General features: G+C 43.2%; 1 protein-coding gene across 3 annotated transcripts in view; it reads right to left on the bottom strand.

Annotated features, from left to right (window-relative positions):
• MAPKAPK3 (MAPK activated protein kinase 3) overlaps positions 1–16,639 on the bottom strand; it is a 134,858-nt gene that overhangs the window by 39,534 nt on the left and 78,685 nt on the right. For all 3 annotated transcript variants that reach the window (XM_033926321.1, XM_033926323.1, XM_033926322.1), the window contains 6 exons: positions 16,186–16,325; positions 14,372–14,436; positions 12,651–12,730; positions 3,867–3,993; positions 3,323–3,398; positions 2,276–2,400 (listed from right to left, as the gene is read on the bottom strand). In XM_033926321.1, coding sequence (XP_033782212.1) covers positions 2,276–2,400; positions 3,323–3,398; positions 3,867–3,993; positions 12,651–12,730; positions 14,372–14,436; positions 16,186–16,325 — 613 coding nt within the window. The remainder of the gene's footprint in view (positions 1–2,275; positions 2,401–3,322; positions 3,399–3,866; positions 3,994–12,650; positions 12,731–14,371; positions 14,437–16,185; positions 16,326–16,639) is intronic.

Here is a 16,639-nt window from a genome sequence, read left to right as displayed (position 1 = left end):
TAAACAGGAATAAAACTTTCTTTTTGGCCCAATGATCTTCCCTTTTTAGGTATTGCTACATTCAACACATTTATTTTTCTAAAATGGATGTTTATGCCACATAAACATGCATTGCTCTTGTATTTAGAACAGCCTCTGTGTCAGATGATTCTGTTCTAAAATACTAGTGAAACACAATGAGCGGCACATTTCAATTCCAACATCTCTATCCGGGCTAAAATGGCGCTGCTTATGTCTATAGCTTTGAGGCTCCCTGGTATTCCCCCAAAGTGAAAATTTCATATTTCCTTGTTTTTATTCAAAAATCTCTTATGTCTGTATATTATAATGATAACATCAAAAATCTTTCCTGTATGCAACCAGTGAGAATCGTTCCTAGCTCGTCTGTCATTGAGAGAGCATGTTTCATATTGCCCGCATAGTCTGCAAGCACATTTTTATCAAAGAATTTCTTTATACCAGATTTTAGTGAAAATTGCCTAAGGAAAACCTGCCCACTTATATGTACCTGACTCTTTTGTTTCTGTGGGGACTTTTACAATGGAATACCGAAGCAGGAAAAGCATAGAAACATGCATGTTATGTCTATTTTCTGAAGGCTAGAACATAGAACACATACAATTTGCGAAAACAACACTCCTGTGTGGGCTCAAACAAAAATCACTTATTGTGTGTGTTAAACAAACAGTTATCATGTAACGTGCTTGATGACCAGTTATAAACATAAGCAGTCCAAAACACGGAAGGAGGAAAAAGCCTCAGAACCCCTTTATCACCTAAAGAACAGGAAAATGAGTCAATTTGGAGAAAGGGAAACCTCGCAGGCATAAAAACCTCCTTAATTGGGCTAACATCTTAAGGCTCAGAACCAGCAGCAAGAGGCAGGATCTGCAGATACCGGCACCGGCATGTCCTGTGGGTTGGTGCTGCGTGCCGGTGCCAGATCGAGGTAAGAGTTTGGGTTTGGGTGGGCAATGCTGGTTCTCGGGTGGGAGGGGATGTTCACGGGGAAGGGGCGATGCCGGTTCTTGGGGAGACATTCTCGTGGGGGGGCATTTGCAGAGGGGGTGATGCCGGTTCACAAGGGAGGGGGGCTCGTAAATCAAGTCAACGCTCGGTTTGCGAGGCACGATTTGCTTGTCTTGCAAAACACTCACAAACTGCGTTACTCGCAAACCAAGGTTTGCCTGTATATGGCACTCAAATTTGGGTACTGTTATTGTACAAAGCCTTTACAGAACGGCGCTTAGAGAGGATTCCTGCACCCAAATTTGGGTATGAGGACTTACACCAGCTGAAACCTGGCATAAATCCTGGCATGAAAATTGGGTTTGTAACCCTGGTATTCTGTAACACTGCACCTAAATATTTGGAATGCCCCATATCCCTCCCATGGCCATGCCACCTTCTGGGTTACATATGAGACACTTTGGGCATGCAGCGGTTTAGCACCACCTATCACTGGTGTGGCACCATTTCTGTGTGCTAGTTTTCTCTTGTATATTATATAGCAACCAGTGATACAACTCAGTAGAAAAGGATGGAAAAAATAATGTGGAGCAAGTTTTCCATTGTGTATTTTTGGGGACTCCGGTCTGTGTGGGGGATTTATTGGTTGGTATAAAACTGTTTTCTTTGGGCTGAATCTTGGTACTTGTGTTTTTGTCTGTTCCAATAAAAAATTATTTTACCATAATGTGTAGAAAGGGGGAGATTATAAACTGAAATGATAAGCTCTCTGGGCCCGATTCTATATATGTCACCTAAAAAAAATCGATGCTGACTAGTGCAACGGTAAGTGCTACTCTATAAAGTTAGGTGCACTGTCTAGAATCACGCTTAGAGCTGCCTAAAGTAGTGTTAGACACTGCTATACGTACTGACTTTTAGGTGCACTCTATTTCTGCCAGGGTTTTCTTGTTTTGTTGTTCACACAACGATGGCTAAGTCAAAAGCAAGAGCACAACCCAACTTTTAGGCAGGTGCTTTGGACTAGGCACATCCTAACTTTCAATTAAGTCCAATTAACATCGATGTAGGTGCCTGACCTTAGGGGACTTTATAGAATTTAGCAATCTATGCCTATATGACTTATTAATCACTCATTATATTTTAGTCGTTTCATTTCCATTAATGCAGAGTTTAACACAGCAGAAAGACTACCGCAGGCAACAAGATTTGCGAAGATCGGCCTTCATTACTGTCAGAGGAGCTGAAAACCATAGAAAGTGATACTATTTAGGGGGGGGAGATGGACCGCGAGGTATCGCCTTACCTTCTTCTGACACCTCAGACCATTCGGGATTAGGGAATTCATACTGGCCCAAGCGAATCCTCTTCTTCATCCCTGGGGAGATGGCCTGGCCTGTGTTGGAGTAGAATGGGGGGAAGCCACACAAGCTGTAAGAGAAGTAGAAAGCGTACCCAGAGATTATAAGTGCAGGATGCTGGCTGCTCCCGACCCTCACATTCCACCTGCACAGGGCTGATCTTTTGAGAAGAACATTAAACCCTTTCATGATGATAACAAAGAGTCTAGATTATATCCCCAGGAATGCAGAAACCGTAATCTTCTTCTTTCTGTACAGGATACATAGAATTATTGCTGTTTATACTTAATCTAGAAGACAGTTTTTGGGTTTGTTTGTTTTTTTACAAAACAGTTTATTAAATGATAATAGCCAAACAAACATAGCAGGTGAGAGAACATTTTCAATCTATAGTATTCAGGAACAGAAACAACAAAAACAAACCACCCAAACAGGCGGAGACCGGCAGAGTCCAGGCTGGGTTCTTATACCCAGACTCGGTCCAGTCCCACCCAACAAGAGAAGCCTCCCCCACCCCAGTCCCCCCCTTTAACCCACTGGCAACTGGCTTCCGCAACCAGTTGAGAACTTGACTTTTAATCAGAGGGGGCAGAGTGTCTAAGTCCTAGCAAGGAAGAGAGGCTTTAGGATTAGAGATGTATAATAAAATATGTGGATAACTCAACTGACTACCCGATCATGGACTAAACCAGCATTTGCAGTCTCAATTGATGCAGAATAAGCCTCTGATCGGGTAGAGTGGAAATATCTATCTTCCTGACTCATATATTCAAATGATCCACCTTCTTTATTCTCTTACAGCTTGTATAATGGCTAATAATAATTTATCCAAACTATTTACTTTATTCAGAGGCACTCGTCAGGGTTGCCCCACGTCACCCCTTTTATTTAACCTTTCCCTAGAGCCTTTAATGACTAAGATCCATCAATCTCCCAACATATCTGGAAGGCAGTTTTGCACGATCATGAAGCCCTGCTTCTTGGATACTTACAGGATATACATGATCACACCTAGGGACCACATGTCACAGGACTTATCGTATTTCTCTGGTCCAAGTACTTCTGGTGCTAGCGGAAAAACATGGAAAGGGGGGAAGGAATATATTAGTGCCAGGAATCTGATCCTGTCCCACAAAATTTAGGATGTCTGGCTTTCATATGTTGCTTTGACCTCTGGAGGAAATGAGGCATTTTTCGTAAAAAAAAAAAAAAAAACCACAAACCTTTGATTGAAAACAATTTTGCAGATTAAAGCAGGAAACAAATGGAAGTTTTAACCTAGTAAAAAAGTGACCTTCCAAATTTAGGGTGGTTGTACCCTCTATACAAGCTGTGAAGAATACCAACTTCCCAACTTCCATGGACAGTGGTTTCTGTAAGGGAGACTAGGACTAGAGGGTAGGATGCTTTTATTAATTAAGCTGAATAAATCTCAATAAACTGAAAAAGTTAAAAGTCTGGAAAACCATGAGCTCTGTCCAGGTAAAGAGAAATAGCACCAGGTAGGGAGTGAAGGAAGCAGGCCTAAAGACTTACCCACATAATATGGCGTGTAACAGGGAGTCTGCAGTGCATTTTGCTGTGTTGTCTCTTTGGCAAACCCAAAATCTGTGATCTTGAGCTCTGCAGTGGTCTCTTTGGCTGTGTACAGCAGGTTCTCTGGCTATGACAGGGTACAAGCATTATTTATTTATTTGGTTTTATTAACTGCCTTTTAATGAAGAGATTCATCCAAAGTGGTTTATAACACATTGACGAGTAATCAGGAACTCTTTTCCCTATCTGTCCCGGCAGGCTTACAATCTGACTATGGTACCTGGGGCCATGGAGGGTTAAATGCCTTGCCCAGAGTCACAGGGAGCAGGCTGGAACTGAACTCACAGCCTCAGTGTTACTGCTCCCCTTAGAAGAAACACATCTTGGTGCTAAGGACTACCATCAACTCAGTGTAAGTAAGGCTTCCTGCAGATAAGATATATGCCTAAGAGCTGATCAGACCCTGATATGTGCACTTTTCAAATTACACCTACAATTATAACTCTGCTATTTGCTTGTAAAGGTTCACTAAAGAGGATTACATATGAAAGAAGCTAGATCATTAATCTAGGATGATTACAAGTGCAATTATCATTATCATTCACTCAAAACATTCATAAATTATGATTATAAAATCTACCATATTAACATCATCAAATAAAATATTAAAATTTCCCTCTCCTAAAAGCATATATTCCAAAATGAATACATTATAATCATTTATAGAGCTAGTCATTAATCTCACTTGGAATAGTTATGAAATATATTTTAAAATCCATATAATGTCATTGGAAAATAAATATTTAAAACTAGTTTTTTAGCCCGTTACATTAACGGGTGCTAGAATAAATGTGTAGACTTAGGCATTTCTTTCTTTCTTTTTCTTTCTTTCTGTCTCTCTCCCTGCCCCCTTTCTTTCTTTCTGTCTTTCTTTCTGTCGCTCTCCCTTCCCCCTGTCGGTCTTTCTTTAAGAAGTGCTGTGTTGGTGGGAACTTGCTGTTAGGAACAGGACGTCACTCTTACCTCGCGTGCCACGCTCATCTGCGTCCTCGCTTTCCTGGCCATGGCTAGAGCACCCCCTTCGCATGCGCACAACTGCCGCGGCATGCTTTCCCGCCGTCACCCCGTTCCCCCCCCCCCCGTCTGTCCTTCGGAGCCACGCTCTGGGGCGAATGCCAGGGGTCGCTGGCGCAGGCAGTGGTTTTGAGGTGTTTCCCGCCCGATTTTGGGCACGCCAACAGGGCTGTGACCAGAGGGGAGGGGGGTCCTGAGCGCGCGCGTCAAAGAATGCCCATTAAAGCGCGCTTCAGAAGCCATGTGGGGCTGTTAAGGTCTGCAAAAGTTAGAGGAATGGTCTAATGCCTGGCAACTAAAATTCAATGCAAAGAAATGCAGAGTAATGCATTTGGGGATTAATAATAGGAAGGAACCGTATATGCTGGGAGGAGAGAAGCTGATATGCACGGACGGGGAGAGGGACCTTGGGGTGATAGTGTCCGAAGATCTAAAGGCGAAAAAACAGTGTGACAAGGCAGTGGCTGCTGCCAGAAGGATTCTGGGCTGTATAAAGAGAGGCGTAGTCAGTAGAAGAAATAAGGTGTTGATGCCCCTGTACAGGTCATTGGTGAGGCCCCACTTGGAGTATTGTGTTCAGTTTTGGAGACCGTATCTGGCGAAAGACGTAAGAAGACTTGAGGCGGTCCAGAGGAGGGCGACGAAAATGATAGGAGGCTTGCACCAGAAGACATATGAGGAGAGACTGGAAGCCCTGAATATGTATACCCTAGAGGAAAGGAGAGACAGGGGAGATATGATTCAGACGTTCAAATACTTAAAGGGTATTAACGTAGAACAAAATCTTTTCCAGAGAAAGGAAAATGGTAAAACCAGAGGACATAATTTGAGGTTGAGGGGTGGTAGATTCAGGGGCAATGTTAGGAAATTCTACTTTACGGAGAGGGTGGTGGATGCCTGGAATGCGCTCCCGAGAGAGGTGGTGGAGAGTAAAACTGTGACTGAGTTCAAAGAAGCGTGGGATGAACACAGAAGATTTAGAAGCAGAAAATAATATTAAAGATTGAACTAGGCCAGTTACTGGGCAGACTTGTACGGTCTGTGTCTGTGTATGGCTGTTTGGAGGAGGATGGGCAGGGGAGGGCTTCAATGGCTGGGAGGGTGTAGATGGGCTGGAGTAAGTCTTAACAGAGATTTCGGCAGTTGGAACCCAAGCACAGAACCGGGTAAAGCTTTGGATTCTAGCCCAGAAATAGCTAAGAAGAAAAAAAAAATAAATAAATTAAAAAAAAAAAAAAAAAATTTTAAATTGAATCAGGTTGGGCAGACTGGATGGACCATTCGGGTCTTTATCTGCCGTCATCTACTATGTTACTATGTTACTATGACTCCGGCGGGAACTAACGGCCGCACTCGCCTTCCCGGCGCCCTCTTTCCACACCAAAGGCACTTCCCCACATCTCCAGGCTTCACAGTCCTCGGCCCAGAAGCGCCAACAGTCAAAGAACCATCCAGCCTAGTAGCCCGATCTAACGGTGGCCAAGCCAGGTCACCTCTACCCCCTCCCGCCCCATGGGGCCAGTATTTCCTCTCTTTTTTCCTCACCTCCCCCCCCTCAGTTCCAGCATTTCTCCTTCTCTCCCCTCCCTTCCCCCCCCTGCATTGTCGTTGTTGCTGCTGCTCCAGGAGTTCTCCTCTTTGTTTCTCCTCTTTCCTTCTGGAGGTCCAATGTTTCTCCCTTCTGTGTCTCTTCGCCTCCTCCCCCCCTCTAAGTCCAGCTTTTTCCCTTCTGCATCACCTCCTCTTCCCTCTTGCAGGTCTAGCATGTCTCCCTCTTTCTCCCTTCAGTGTCTCTTCCCCCTTCCCCCCTTGCCCTCCACCAACAGCCGCCGCGTCCTGCAGGTGCCTCAAGCCGCCGCGTCCTTCAGGCGCCTCAAGAACATAAGAACATAAGAACATAAGAACATAAGAACTGCCTTCTCCGGATCAGACCTTCGGTCCATCAAGTCCGGCGATCCGCACACGCGGAGGCCCTGCCAGGTGTACACCTGGCGTAATTTATATTCCACCATATCCTTATATGCCTCTCTTAAGGAGATATGCATCTAGTTTGCTCTTGAAGCCTAGGACGGTAGATTCCGCAATAATCTCCTCTGGGAGAGCATTCCAGGTGTCAACCACTCTCTGAGTGAAGCAGAACTTCCTGACATTAGTCCTGAACCTGTCCCCCCTTAGCTTCATTACATGTCCTCTAGTCCGTGTCAAATTGGACAATGTAAATAATCTTCTCTGCTCTATTTTGTCGATTCCTTTCAGTATTTTGAAGGTCTCGATCATATCCCCACGCAGTCTCCTTTTCTCAAGGGAGAACAATCCTAGTGTTATAAGTCTGTCCTCGTATTCCAGTTTCTCCATACCCTTCACCAGTTTTGTTGCTCGTCTCTGCACCCTCTCCAGCAGTTTTATATCCTTCTTTAGGTAGGGAGACCAATGTTGGACGCAGTATTCCAAGTGTGGTCTGACCATTGCCCTATAAAGCGGCATTATAACTTTCTCCGATCTACTCGAGATTCCTTTCTTTATCATGCCCAACATTCTATTTGCCTTCTTTGCCGCTGCCGCGCATTGTGCCGACGGCTTCAGGGTTCTGTCTATCAGCACACCCAGGTCCTTTTCTTGTTCACTCTTCCCCAGAGTTGCACCTGACATTGTATACTCGTATTCCTTATTTTTATTGCCTAAATGCATTACCTTGCATTTCTCCACATTGAATTTCATCTGCCATTTCTCCGCCCATGTTTCTAACTGACACAAGTCGCTCTGGAGTTTCTCGCTATCATCCTGCGATCTGATTGCCCGGCATAGTTTTGTATCGTCTGCAAACTTGATGATCTCACTGGATGTTCCTTCCTCTAGGTCATTGATATAAATATTAAAAAGGATCGGCCCAAGTACCGAGCCCTGGGGCACACCACTAGTCACTTTCTCCCAGTCGGAGAACTTCCCATTTATGCCCACTCTCTGCTTTCGGTTTTCCAGCCATTTGCCTATCCATCTTTGTATATCCCCCTCTATGCCATGGCTATGTAGTTTCCTGAGAAGTCTTTCGTGTGGAACTTTGTCAAACGCTTTCTGGAAGTCCAAATATATTATGTCCACCGGCTTCCCACTATCGATTTGCTCGTTCACGGTCTCAAAAAATTGGAGTAAATTAGTCAAACATGATTTCCCTTTCCTGAATCCATGTTGACTGGGTTTCATTAAGTCATATGCGTCCAAGTGCCGGACTATGCTATCCTTGATCAGTGCTTCAACCATCTTGCCAGGGACAGACGTAAGACTCACAGGTCTATAGTTGCCCGGTTCCCCTCTCGATCCTTTTTTGAAAATTGGGGTGACGTTCGCTATCCTCCAGTCGTCCGGTATCTGTCCAGTTCTGATTGTCAGGTTTGCAAGTTTTTGCAATAACTCTCCGATTTCAACCTTCAATTCCTTTAAGACTCTCGGATGAATCCCATCCGGTCCAGGGGATTTGTCGCTTTTAAGTTTGTCGATCTGATAGTATATCTGGTCTAAGTCCACTTCAACTGTGGTGAGGCTGTCTTCTATTTCTCCTGCAAACACTTTCTCCGCTTCAGGTATTGTTGAGGTGTCCTCCTTCGTAAAGACGGACGCAAAGAAGGAATTTAGTTTGTCTGCGATTTGTTTATCTTCCTTGACGTACCCTTTTCTTCCCTGGTCGTCCAGGGGTCCCACTGCCTCTTTTGCAGGTTTTTTCCCTTTCACGTATCTAAAGAAGGGCTTGAAGTTTTTGGCCTCCTGGGCTATTTTTTCCTCATATTCCTGTTTTGCATTCCTCACCGCCTTGTGACATTTCTTCTGATCATCTTTATGTTTGTTCCAGGCTTCGGTTGTCTTTATGCATTTCCATTTTTTGAAAGAGTCCTTCTTTTCTTTTATGGCTTCCTTCACCTGTATGGTAAGCCATGCCGGTTCTCTTTTGCTCTTTGTTCTCCGATCTTTGGAAATCTTCGGAATGTAGAGATCTTGTGCTTCTGTGATAGTATTTTTCAGTAGTGTCCATGCCTGATCAACCGTTTCAAGTTTGTCCATCATCTTCTCGAGTCGTTTTTCTACCATGGCTCTCATGCTATCATATTTACCCTTTTTAAAGTTCAAGGTGGTGGTTAAGGTTTTGGCATGTTTCCCTTTCCTGATGTGTAGTTTAAAGTTGATTACATTATGATCACTCGTTCCCAGTGGAACTATGACTTCCACTTCTGTTATCGGTCCCGTGAGGCCATTTAGGACCAAGTCCAAGGTGGCGTTGCCTCTTGTCGGCTCTTTTACCATTTGTTCCAGGAAGCAATCCCCTAGCACCTCCAGGAACTTGGCTTCCTTGCCGCAGTTGGAGGTTGCTAGTTTCCAGTCTATCCCTGGGAAATTGAAGTCTCCCAATATAATTACATTGCCTGTCTTGCATTCTTGTTTGATTTCCTCCATCATTTCTGCGTCAGTTTCCTCCGCCTGTCCTGGTGGACGATAGTAAAGGCCAATTTTCGTATCTGCGCCATATTGACCAGGAATTTTGATCCAGAGTGACTCCAGCTTCTCTTTCCTTTCTGTTTTAACCATTTCAACAGAATCTATCCCCTCCTTAACATATAGAGCAATACCTCCACCTTTCTGCCCTATTCGATCTCTTCTATACAGTTTGTATCCCTGTAGTACTGTGTCCCATTTGTTTTCTTCATTCCACCATGTTTCTGTTATGCCAATGATATCCAATATGTCACGTCTTGCTATTGTCTCTAGTTCCCCCATTTTGTTACCCAGACTTCTAGCATTTGTATACATACATCTAAGTTCTCTTCGTGTTACCTTTTTGGACCTTCTACTCTTGGCCGTCCCTGTAGCTTCAATTTTGGTATCCTTTACTGCTCCTGTGTTATCACCCTTTTTTGCTGTGTGGTCGTCCCCTCCTATGTCTGAGTTGTCCCTTCCTGCTTTTTCTCCCTTATTGGCTGTGAGGTCGTCTTCTCTTGTGTAGGTGTAGTTGTCCTTGGCTTCTTCGTCGGGGCATCCTGCTATCCGTACCATCGACCGGTGGTCGACTGTCGGCTTTCCCCTATCTTTCAGTTTAAAGCCTTCTCGATTGCCTTCTTCATGTTGCCTGCCAAAACTCTTGCTCCTTCCTTGTTGAGGTGTAGTCCGTCCTTTCTGTAGTACTTGCTTTTTCCCCAGAACGCCGTCCAGTTGCGCACGAAGTCGAAGCCTTCTTCTTCGCACCATCGTCTCATCCAGGCGTTGATTACTTGCAATTCCCCTTGTCTCTTTCCATCCGCTCTTGGTACTGGGAGGATCTCGGAGAAGGCCACCTTCACCTCCCTGATCTTCAGTTGTCTTCCGAGAAAGCGGAGCTGGCCCTTCAGCTCTTCCCTGTCATACTTCCGCCCGCTCACATCATTTGTCCCCACGTGGATAAGTACAGCGGTGTCCTCTCCCCCTGCTCCATCTATGATCCTGGAGATCCTGTTGGTCACATCCTTCACTCTTGCTCCAGGCAGACAGGTGACAACTCTGTCCTCTCTTCCTCCTGCGGTGTAGCTGTCCACATGTCGTATGATGGAGTCGCCTACGATGATCCCCATCTTCTTTATTCGGGAGTTCCTTGGGGGGTGTTGGTCCACGTCCTTGGAGTAGGGCCAGTCTTCCTTCTCCAATGATACTCTTGAAATTGTTTCCTGTTCTTTGGGTGGGGCGATGTCTTCCTGTGGTCTCACTATTCCTCCTGGTGTGCGGTTGTCTCCTACCTCGTCTTCGGTTTCTTCTGTGTTTGCATGGGTGTCTTCTCTCCTCACATCGGTTTCCTGAGTTTCCTGAGTACTCTCTACATGGTGCTGATGAGCTTCCTCTATGAACATTTCTAGTTCCTTGACATCGTCGTTTGGGCTGTACTCCACTAGAATCTTCTCCTGTGCTCGGATTCTGTCTTCGAGTTCCATCACTGTTCCTTCCAGTAGTCTTACCTGATATTTCAAGCTATCCATCTCCATGCATCGATTGCAAATGTATGCCTGGATCCCCGAAGGGAGGTAGTCATACATATTGCAGCCGATACAGAAGACCGGAAAGCTCACCTTCTGACTTCCTTGGGCTTCAAGCCGCCGCAGCCTGCATGCACCGACAGCCGCCGCGACACCTCAAGCCGCCTTAGCGCTGTCACGCTAAGCTGTCTAACTGTATATATTTATGATCTCTTCATTTCCTCATAGCCCAGAAGGCACTTTTTACCAATTGGTTCATCTGAATTTCCATGGTCAAATTAGAATTCAAAGCAATATCCAGTACTTTTAATGACTTTTCCATTTTACATTTAGTGCCTTCTATCCCAACAATTAGATCTGTGTGTAGTAACTCTATTATGAGCTCCAATGCATAAAAACTTTATCTTTGTTTAATTTCAAATGTGCTGCTCTCATCAAAGCCGTTCAATAAGTTATAGTTCTATATGATTGTTGCAATTGTCCAGAAGCCTAAGAAACATAGAAACCTGACGGCAGGTAAAGGCCATATGGCCCATTATCTCTTTCTCTCTCTCAGAGATCCCACATGCCTATCCCAGGCCCTCTTGAATTCAGACAGTCTCTATTTCCACCACCTCTTCCGGGAGACTGTACCACGCATCTACCACCCTTTCCGTAAAAAAGTATTTCCTCAGATTACTCTGGAGCCCATCACCTCTTAACTTCATCCTATGCCCTCTCATTGCAGTTTCCTTTCAAATGAAAGAGACTTGACTCATGCGCATTTATATTACGTAGGTATTTAAATGTCTCTATCATATCTCCCCTCTCCCGCCTTTCCTCCAAAGTATACAGATTGAGATCTATAAGTCTGTCCCCATACACCTTATCGCGAAGACCACACACCATTTTAGTAGCCTTCCTCTGGACCGACTCCATCCTTTTTATATCTTTTTGAAGGTGCGGCCTCCAGAATTGTACACAATATTCTAAATGAGGTCTCACCAAAGTCTTATACAGGGGCATCAATACCTCCTTTTTCCTACTGGCTATACCTCTCCCTATGCAACCTAGCATCCTTCTAGATTTCACCGTCACCTTTTCTACCTGTTTGGCCACCTTAAGATCATCACATGCAATTACACCCAAGTCCCGCTCTTCTGTCATGAACAAAAGTTCTTCACCCCCTAAACTGTACTGTTCCCTTTGGTTTTTGCAGCCCAAATACATGACCTTGCAATTCTTAGCATTAAATTTTAGCTGCCAAATTTCAGACCATTCTTCAAGCTTCACCAGGTCTTTCTTCATGTTATTCACACTATCCGGCATGTCTACTCTTGCAGATTTTAGTATCATCCGCAAAGAGGCAAATATTACCTGACAACCCTTCGGCAATATCATTTATAAAAATGTTAAAAAGAACAGGCCCATGAACAGAACCTTGAGGCACACCACTGGTAGCATCCCTTTCCTCAGAGCGATCTCCATTGATCACCACCCTCTGTCGCCTTCCACTCAACCAGTTCCTGACCCAGCCCGTCACTTTGGGACCCATCCTAAGGGCACTCAGTTTATTTATCGGACGTCTGTGTGGGACACTGTCAAAGGCTTTGATAACATCTAGTGCACAACCTCTATTCAATTCTCTGGTCACCCAGGCAAAGAAATTGATCAGATTTGTCTATATGTCTCTCTCAATTCAAGTGTCAGCAGCAGCTCTGCATGTCCTATTTTCCCTACTCACCTTCACATCACGGTGAGCCATGTTCATTGCATGGAGGTATTGGATAGCTGAGCCAATGTCTCTCATTATTTCAGAAGCCTCTAAAATAAATAAAGAAGTTAGTACAACATTTCAGCCTTCTGATAAAACCCAGAGCATTACTTGCTCACCCATGTCTAATCTCATATGGGGGAACATATACTCACCCCCCTCTTTTACGAAGGTGTGCTAAGCTTTTAAGCACACACTAAACATGCGCTAACATGTGCATGTTATCCTATGGATGCGTTGGCGGTTAATGCTTAGCACACCTTTGTAAAAGAGGGCCTCAGCCATTTCTTCTTAAATACCAATGACTGGAAATCACCTTATCTGTCATTAAATAAAACTTTGCACTTTTGTTTAGAGCAATTGCGACAGTGCTGGATGGGTGGAAAATTGTCTGTGTTCTTTTTTCCCAAATGAGGAAGGCATCAAGTGCCGAAACACAGATCATGTTGGGTCCTTCTATGATTACATCATATTCCTTTTGGGACTGTTTACACTTTTGTTGAAAAACCTGTGATCATCCAGATCTTCTGTTCCACCTTGTTTCTGTTTGGCTTTTTGGCACTTATTCATTGTTAAAACAGGTCTAGCCCCAAACATCCAAATTGTACCTTGGACGTATTCTTAAATGTTTGATTATGGCAGAAAAATGGCCAAAATAATAAAGACCACTAGTATCCCACTATTTGATGATACAACGTAGTAGGTATGTAAGGTTTTCAATACTACAGATTTAAAAGGTTAAACAATATCTGTCTTTCTTATTTTGGATTTTATTTTCAGCAGCATGTTTCACTAGTTGGCCCTGAGGCAGTGGTTCCGAATAATCTTCCACGAAACGCTGGCCACGTTGGCATGTTTTGAAACATATTGCTGAGAGCATACAACTTGAACATTAATTCAAAGCTAAGTAATCTCATTTTGAAAGTCTCAGAATATTGATGTTGCACATGATTCTCAATATATATGAAGCTGAAAACGTTGAAGCAAAGTCTCATTTAATTGAATTAGTGCATTATAAAACGAAGATTATAAAACAGGAATTTTTAGAAAGTGATCATTTTAGAATAAGTTATGGATAGCCTTTAAAATTATTTAAGAAAATTAAAAAATATATAAGTGTAAAAGAATATTAAAAAATATATTAAAAATATTAAAAAACGGGGAATACAAAAAATTGAAGATAAGTAAGGGTCTGGAAGGAGGCCGATGATTGGAGCTAAGGAGTTGGATAACTACGCAGACTTTTGCGGTCAAAGTCTATGACTTGCGTAGGCTCTGTAACTGAGGCCCTTCCAGTAATCAATTAGTGATAAGGTGGCTTGGTTTTGCACTTTTTCACAAATAGTGGGATACTAGTGGTCTTTATTATTTTGAATATTTTTCTCACTAAGGGATTTTAGTGTAGAAAAATGGCCAAGTCATAAGCCTACCCTAGTCCCACCCACACCATGCCTCCAACTCGCCCCTTGGGATTTAGACGAATTGAAAATAGGTTTTGAAAATATCGGATTGGAAAGGTTCGGGGAGACAAATGTCCATCTGCTTCTTTATGCCACTTTTTGGATGTTTTTCCCTTTTGAAAATGAGCCCCATAGTGCCCAACCTTACGTCATTTGTTTTAAGATGGGCTGGCTTATAAAGTCTGGACTCGTCAGACTGCAGAAAGCATCTGCTGTAACATCATAACCTACCTCTTTCAGTAAAAGCTTGATCACCTCGCTGCTGGATCCGGGTGAAAAGCTCTCCTCCCTCCATGCTGAAAAACAAGGTGCTACCAATGTAAACAGAGTAAGGTATGCAGAAGAAACGGGACAAACAGAGGATGTTGGAAGCAAGAAACAGGAAAGCTAGTATGCTGCCTACATTTCTATAAAAACAAAAAACTGTTGATACAAATGTTGTGGAGATAATTTATTATACACTGACATATAAAAACATGAAAATTCAATTTAAAAAAGTACAATGATAAAAAATACAGTGATAAAAATCCAACTGGTTGGATTTTATCACTGTATTTTTTTTTTATCATTGTTTTTATATGTCAGTGTATAATAAATTATCTCTAGAACATCTGTATCCACAGTTTTTTTGTTTTCACAGTGGATCATTGGGTCTCCTCATTTTTCTTTGTTGGCCTACATTTCTTTGCCAAAATGGCTAATACTGGTATTTACCCAACTTATTCAAAAGCTACTGAACTAATTTTAAAGATAGTAGGAAGGTGATGAAATTAAGGGCTCCTTTTACAAAGGTACATTTGGGCCTTAGCGCGCACTAAATGCCGCGTGTACTAGCCGCTACCACCTCCTTTTAAGCAGGCGGTAATTTTTCAGCTAGCGCTTCTTAGTAAAAGGAACCCTAAGTGACATTGGACTTTCTCTCCCTTCCCTTATCCCCAAATAAACAGTTTAAAAATATTCAGAGATGACCTCAAATTGTGACCTATAAAACTGCCTGGTGGTCTGACTCACCAATGATTTATTTCTTATCCATAATTGGTTTGTGATTTGAATTTCACTTATTGGAATTCAATGTGACTAATTTACTAGGCAGCCAGCCTCTAAGACTTATTCACAGTTGATATGTGAAAAGCAAGGTGGGAGTTTAGAAATAACATTAGCTCTAATTCTGAATAATATTTCTTTAGTTATTCTGTGATTCACTTACTTCTCAACCAGATTAACTGTTTTAGATTTTAGGATGCTACCAAGCAATCTGTAGACCATGTTTGGAAGCAGGGTTCTGAGTAATATGGAATGGATTTTTGATTCATCTCTCCTTTAACATATGATGCTCTGGTCTCCTCTGCTCGCAACCTTGGAGTTATCTTCGCTTCCGACCTCTCATTTTCTACGCACATCCAACAAGCTGCTAAGACCTGTCACTTCTATCTCTTCGCCCCTTCCTCTCTAAGCACACTACCCGGACCCTTGTACTCTCCCCCTTGCAATCTGTGCAAAACTCTGCTGCACCACTCATCTTCTGCCAACCTCGCTACTCTTATGTCACCCCTCTCCTTAAATCACTTCACCGGCTCCCTATCTGCCATCGCATACAGTTCAAGCTCCTATTGCTGACCTACAAAAGTGTGTTCATTTTGCTGCCCCTCCTCTCTTATCGCTCCTTATACACCTCCCAGCGAACTCCATTCCTCAGATAAGCCGCTCTTAGCTTTACCCTTTTCCTCCACTGCCAAGCTCATTCCCTTCCCTTGTTTAAAACCAGACTGAAAATCCACCTTTTTGATACAGCCTTCAATCCTCAACCCTACTCCTCTGCCCTCCAGCTTATTCACTGTTCCCCTTAACTGTATCCATGACATCCTGTATGTCTATCTTGGCTGTTTAGATTGTAAGCTCTTTCGAGCAGGGACTGTTTTCTTCTTCTTTGTGACTCTGTACAGCGCTGCATATGTGTGGTACCGCTATAGAAATAATTAATAGTAGTAGTAGATGGGGGCAATGACCTTGGCAAACACAGAGGGATCAGAAATACTAGTTTGTACCATTCCATGACGATAAGAAGGCATCTTTTCCCACGATGTATGTTCTCATAAACATTGAGAATGCGTACGATGTGAGGTCCCCCTGATGCCCGCCAGTGATACTCCACTTCCCGACGAGCTTTTGGGCTGTCATACAGAATCTGTTGAGACAGAAAAAAAGTACAGTAGTCAAAATGAGCAGTCAAATTTAGGCAAAGGAAAACTAGTACTATATCCAAAGGATTTTGGAGCTATATGGTTGTAAGATCAGACAGGATTAACGGGCAATGCCTTCACCTTTCATAAAGACATACATCAATAAAGCATTAAAAAATAATCTTCTAGGGACCAAGGCCAATGACTTGGCAGTTCTCTAGGACATTGCAATGCAAAAGGTATGGATTTCTCTACTCCACCTTCTCTTCCTATTGTCAACTATAGGAGGAGAGTGTGACATAATCGTTAAGAGTTATAG

Source organism: Geotrypetes seraphini, chromosome 17 (assembly GCF_902459505.1).
Source record: "Geotrypetes seraphini chromosome 17, aGeoSer1.1, whole genome shotgun sequence".
Taxonomy (NCBI): Eukaryota; Metazoa; Chordata; class Amphibia; order Gymnophiona; family Dermophiidae; genus Geotrypetes; species Geotrypetes seraphini.
Note: the sequence above shows the minus strand (reverse complement) of the source record. Positions and strands in the feature narration are given on the sequence as shown.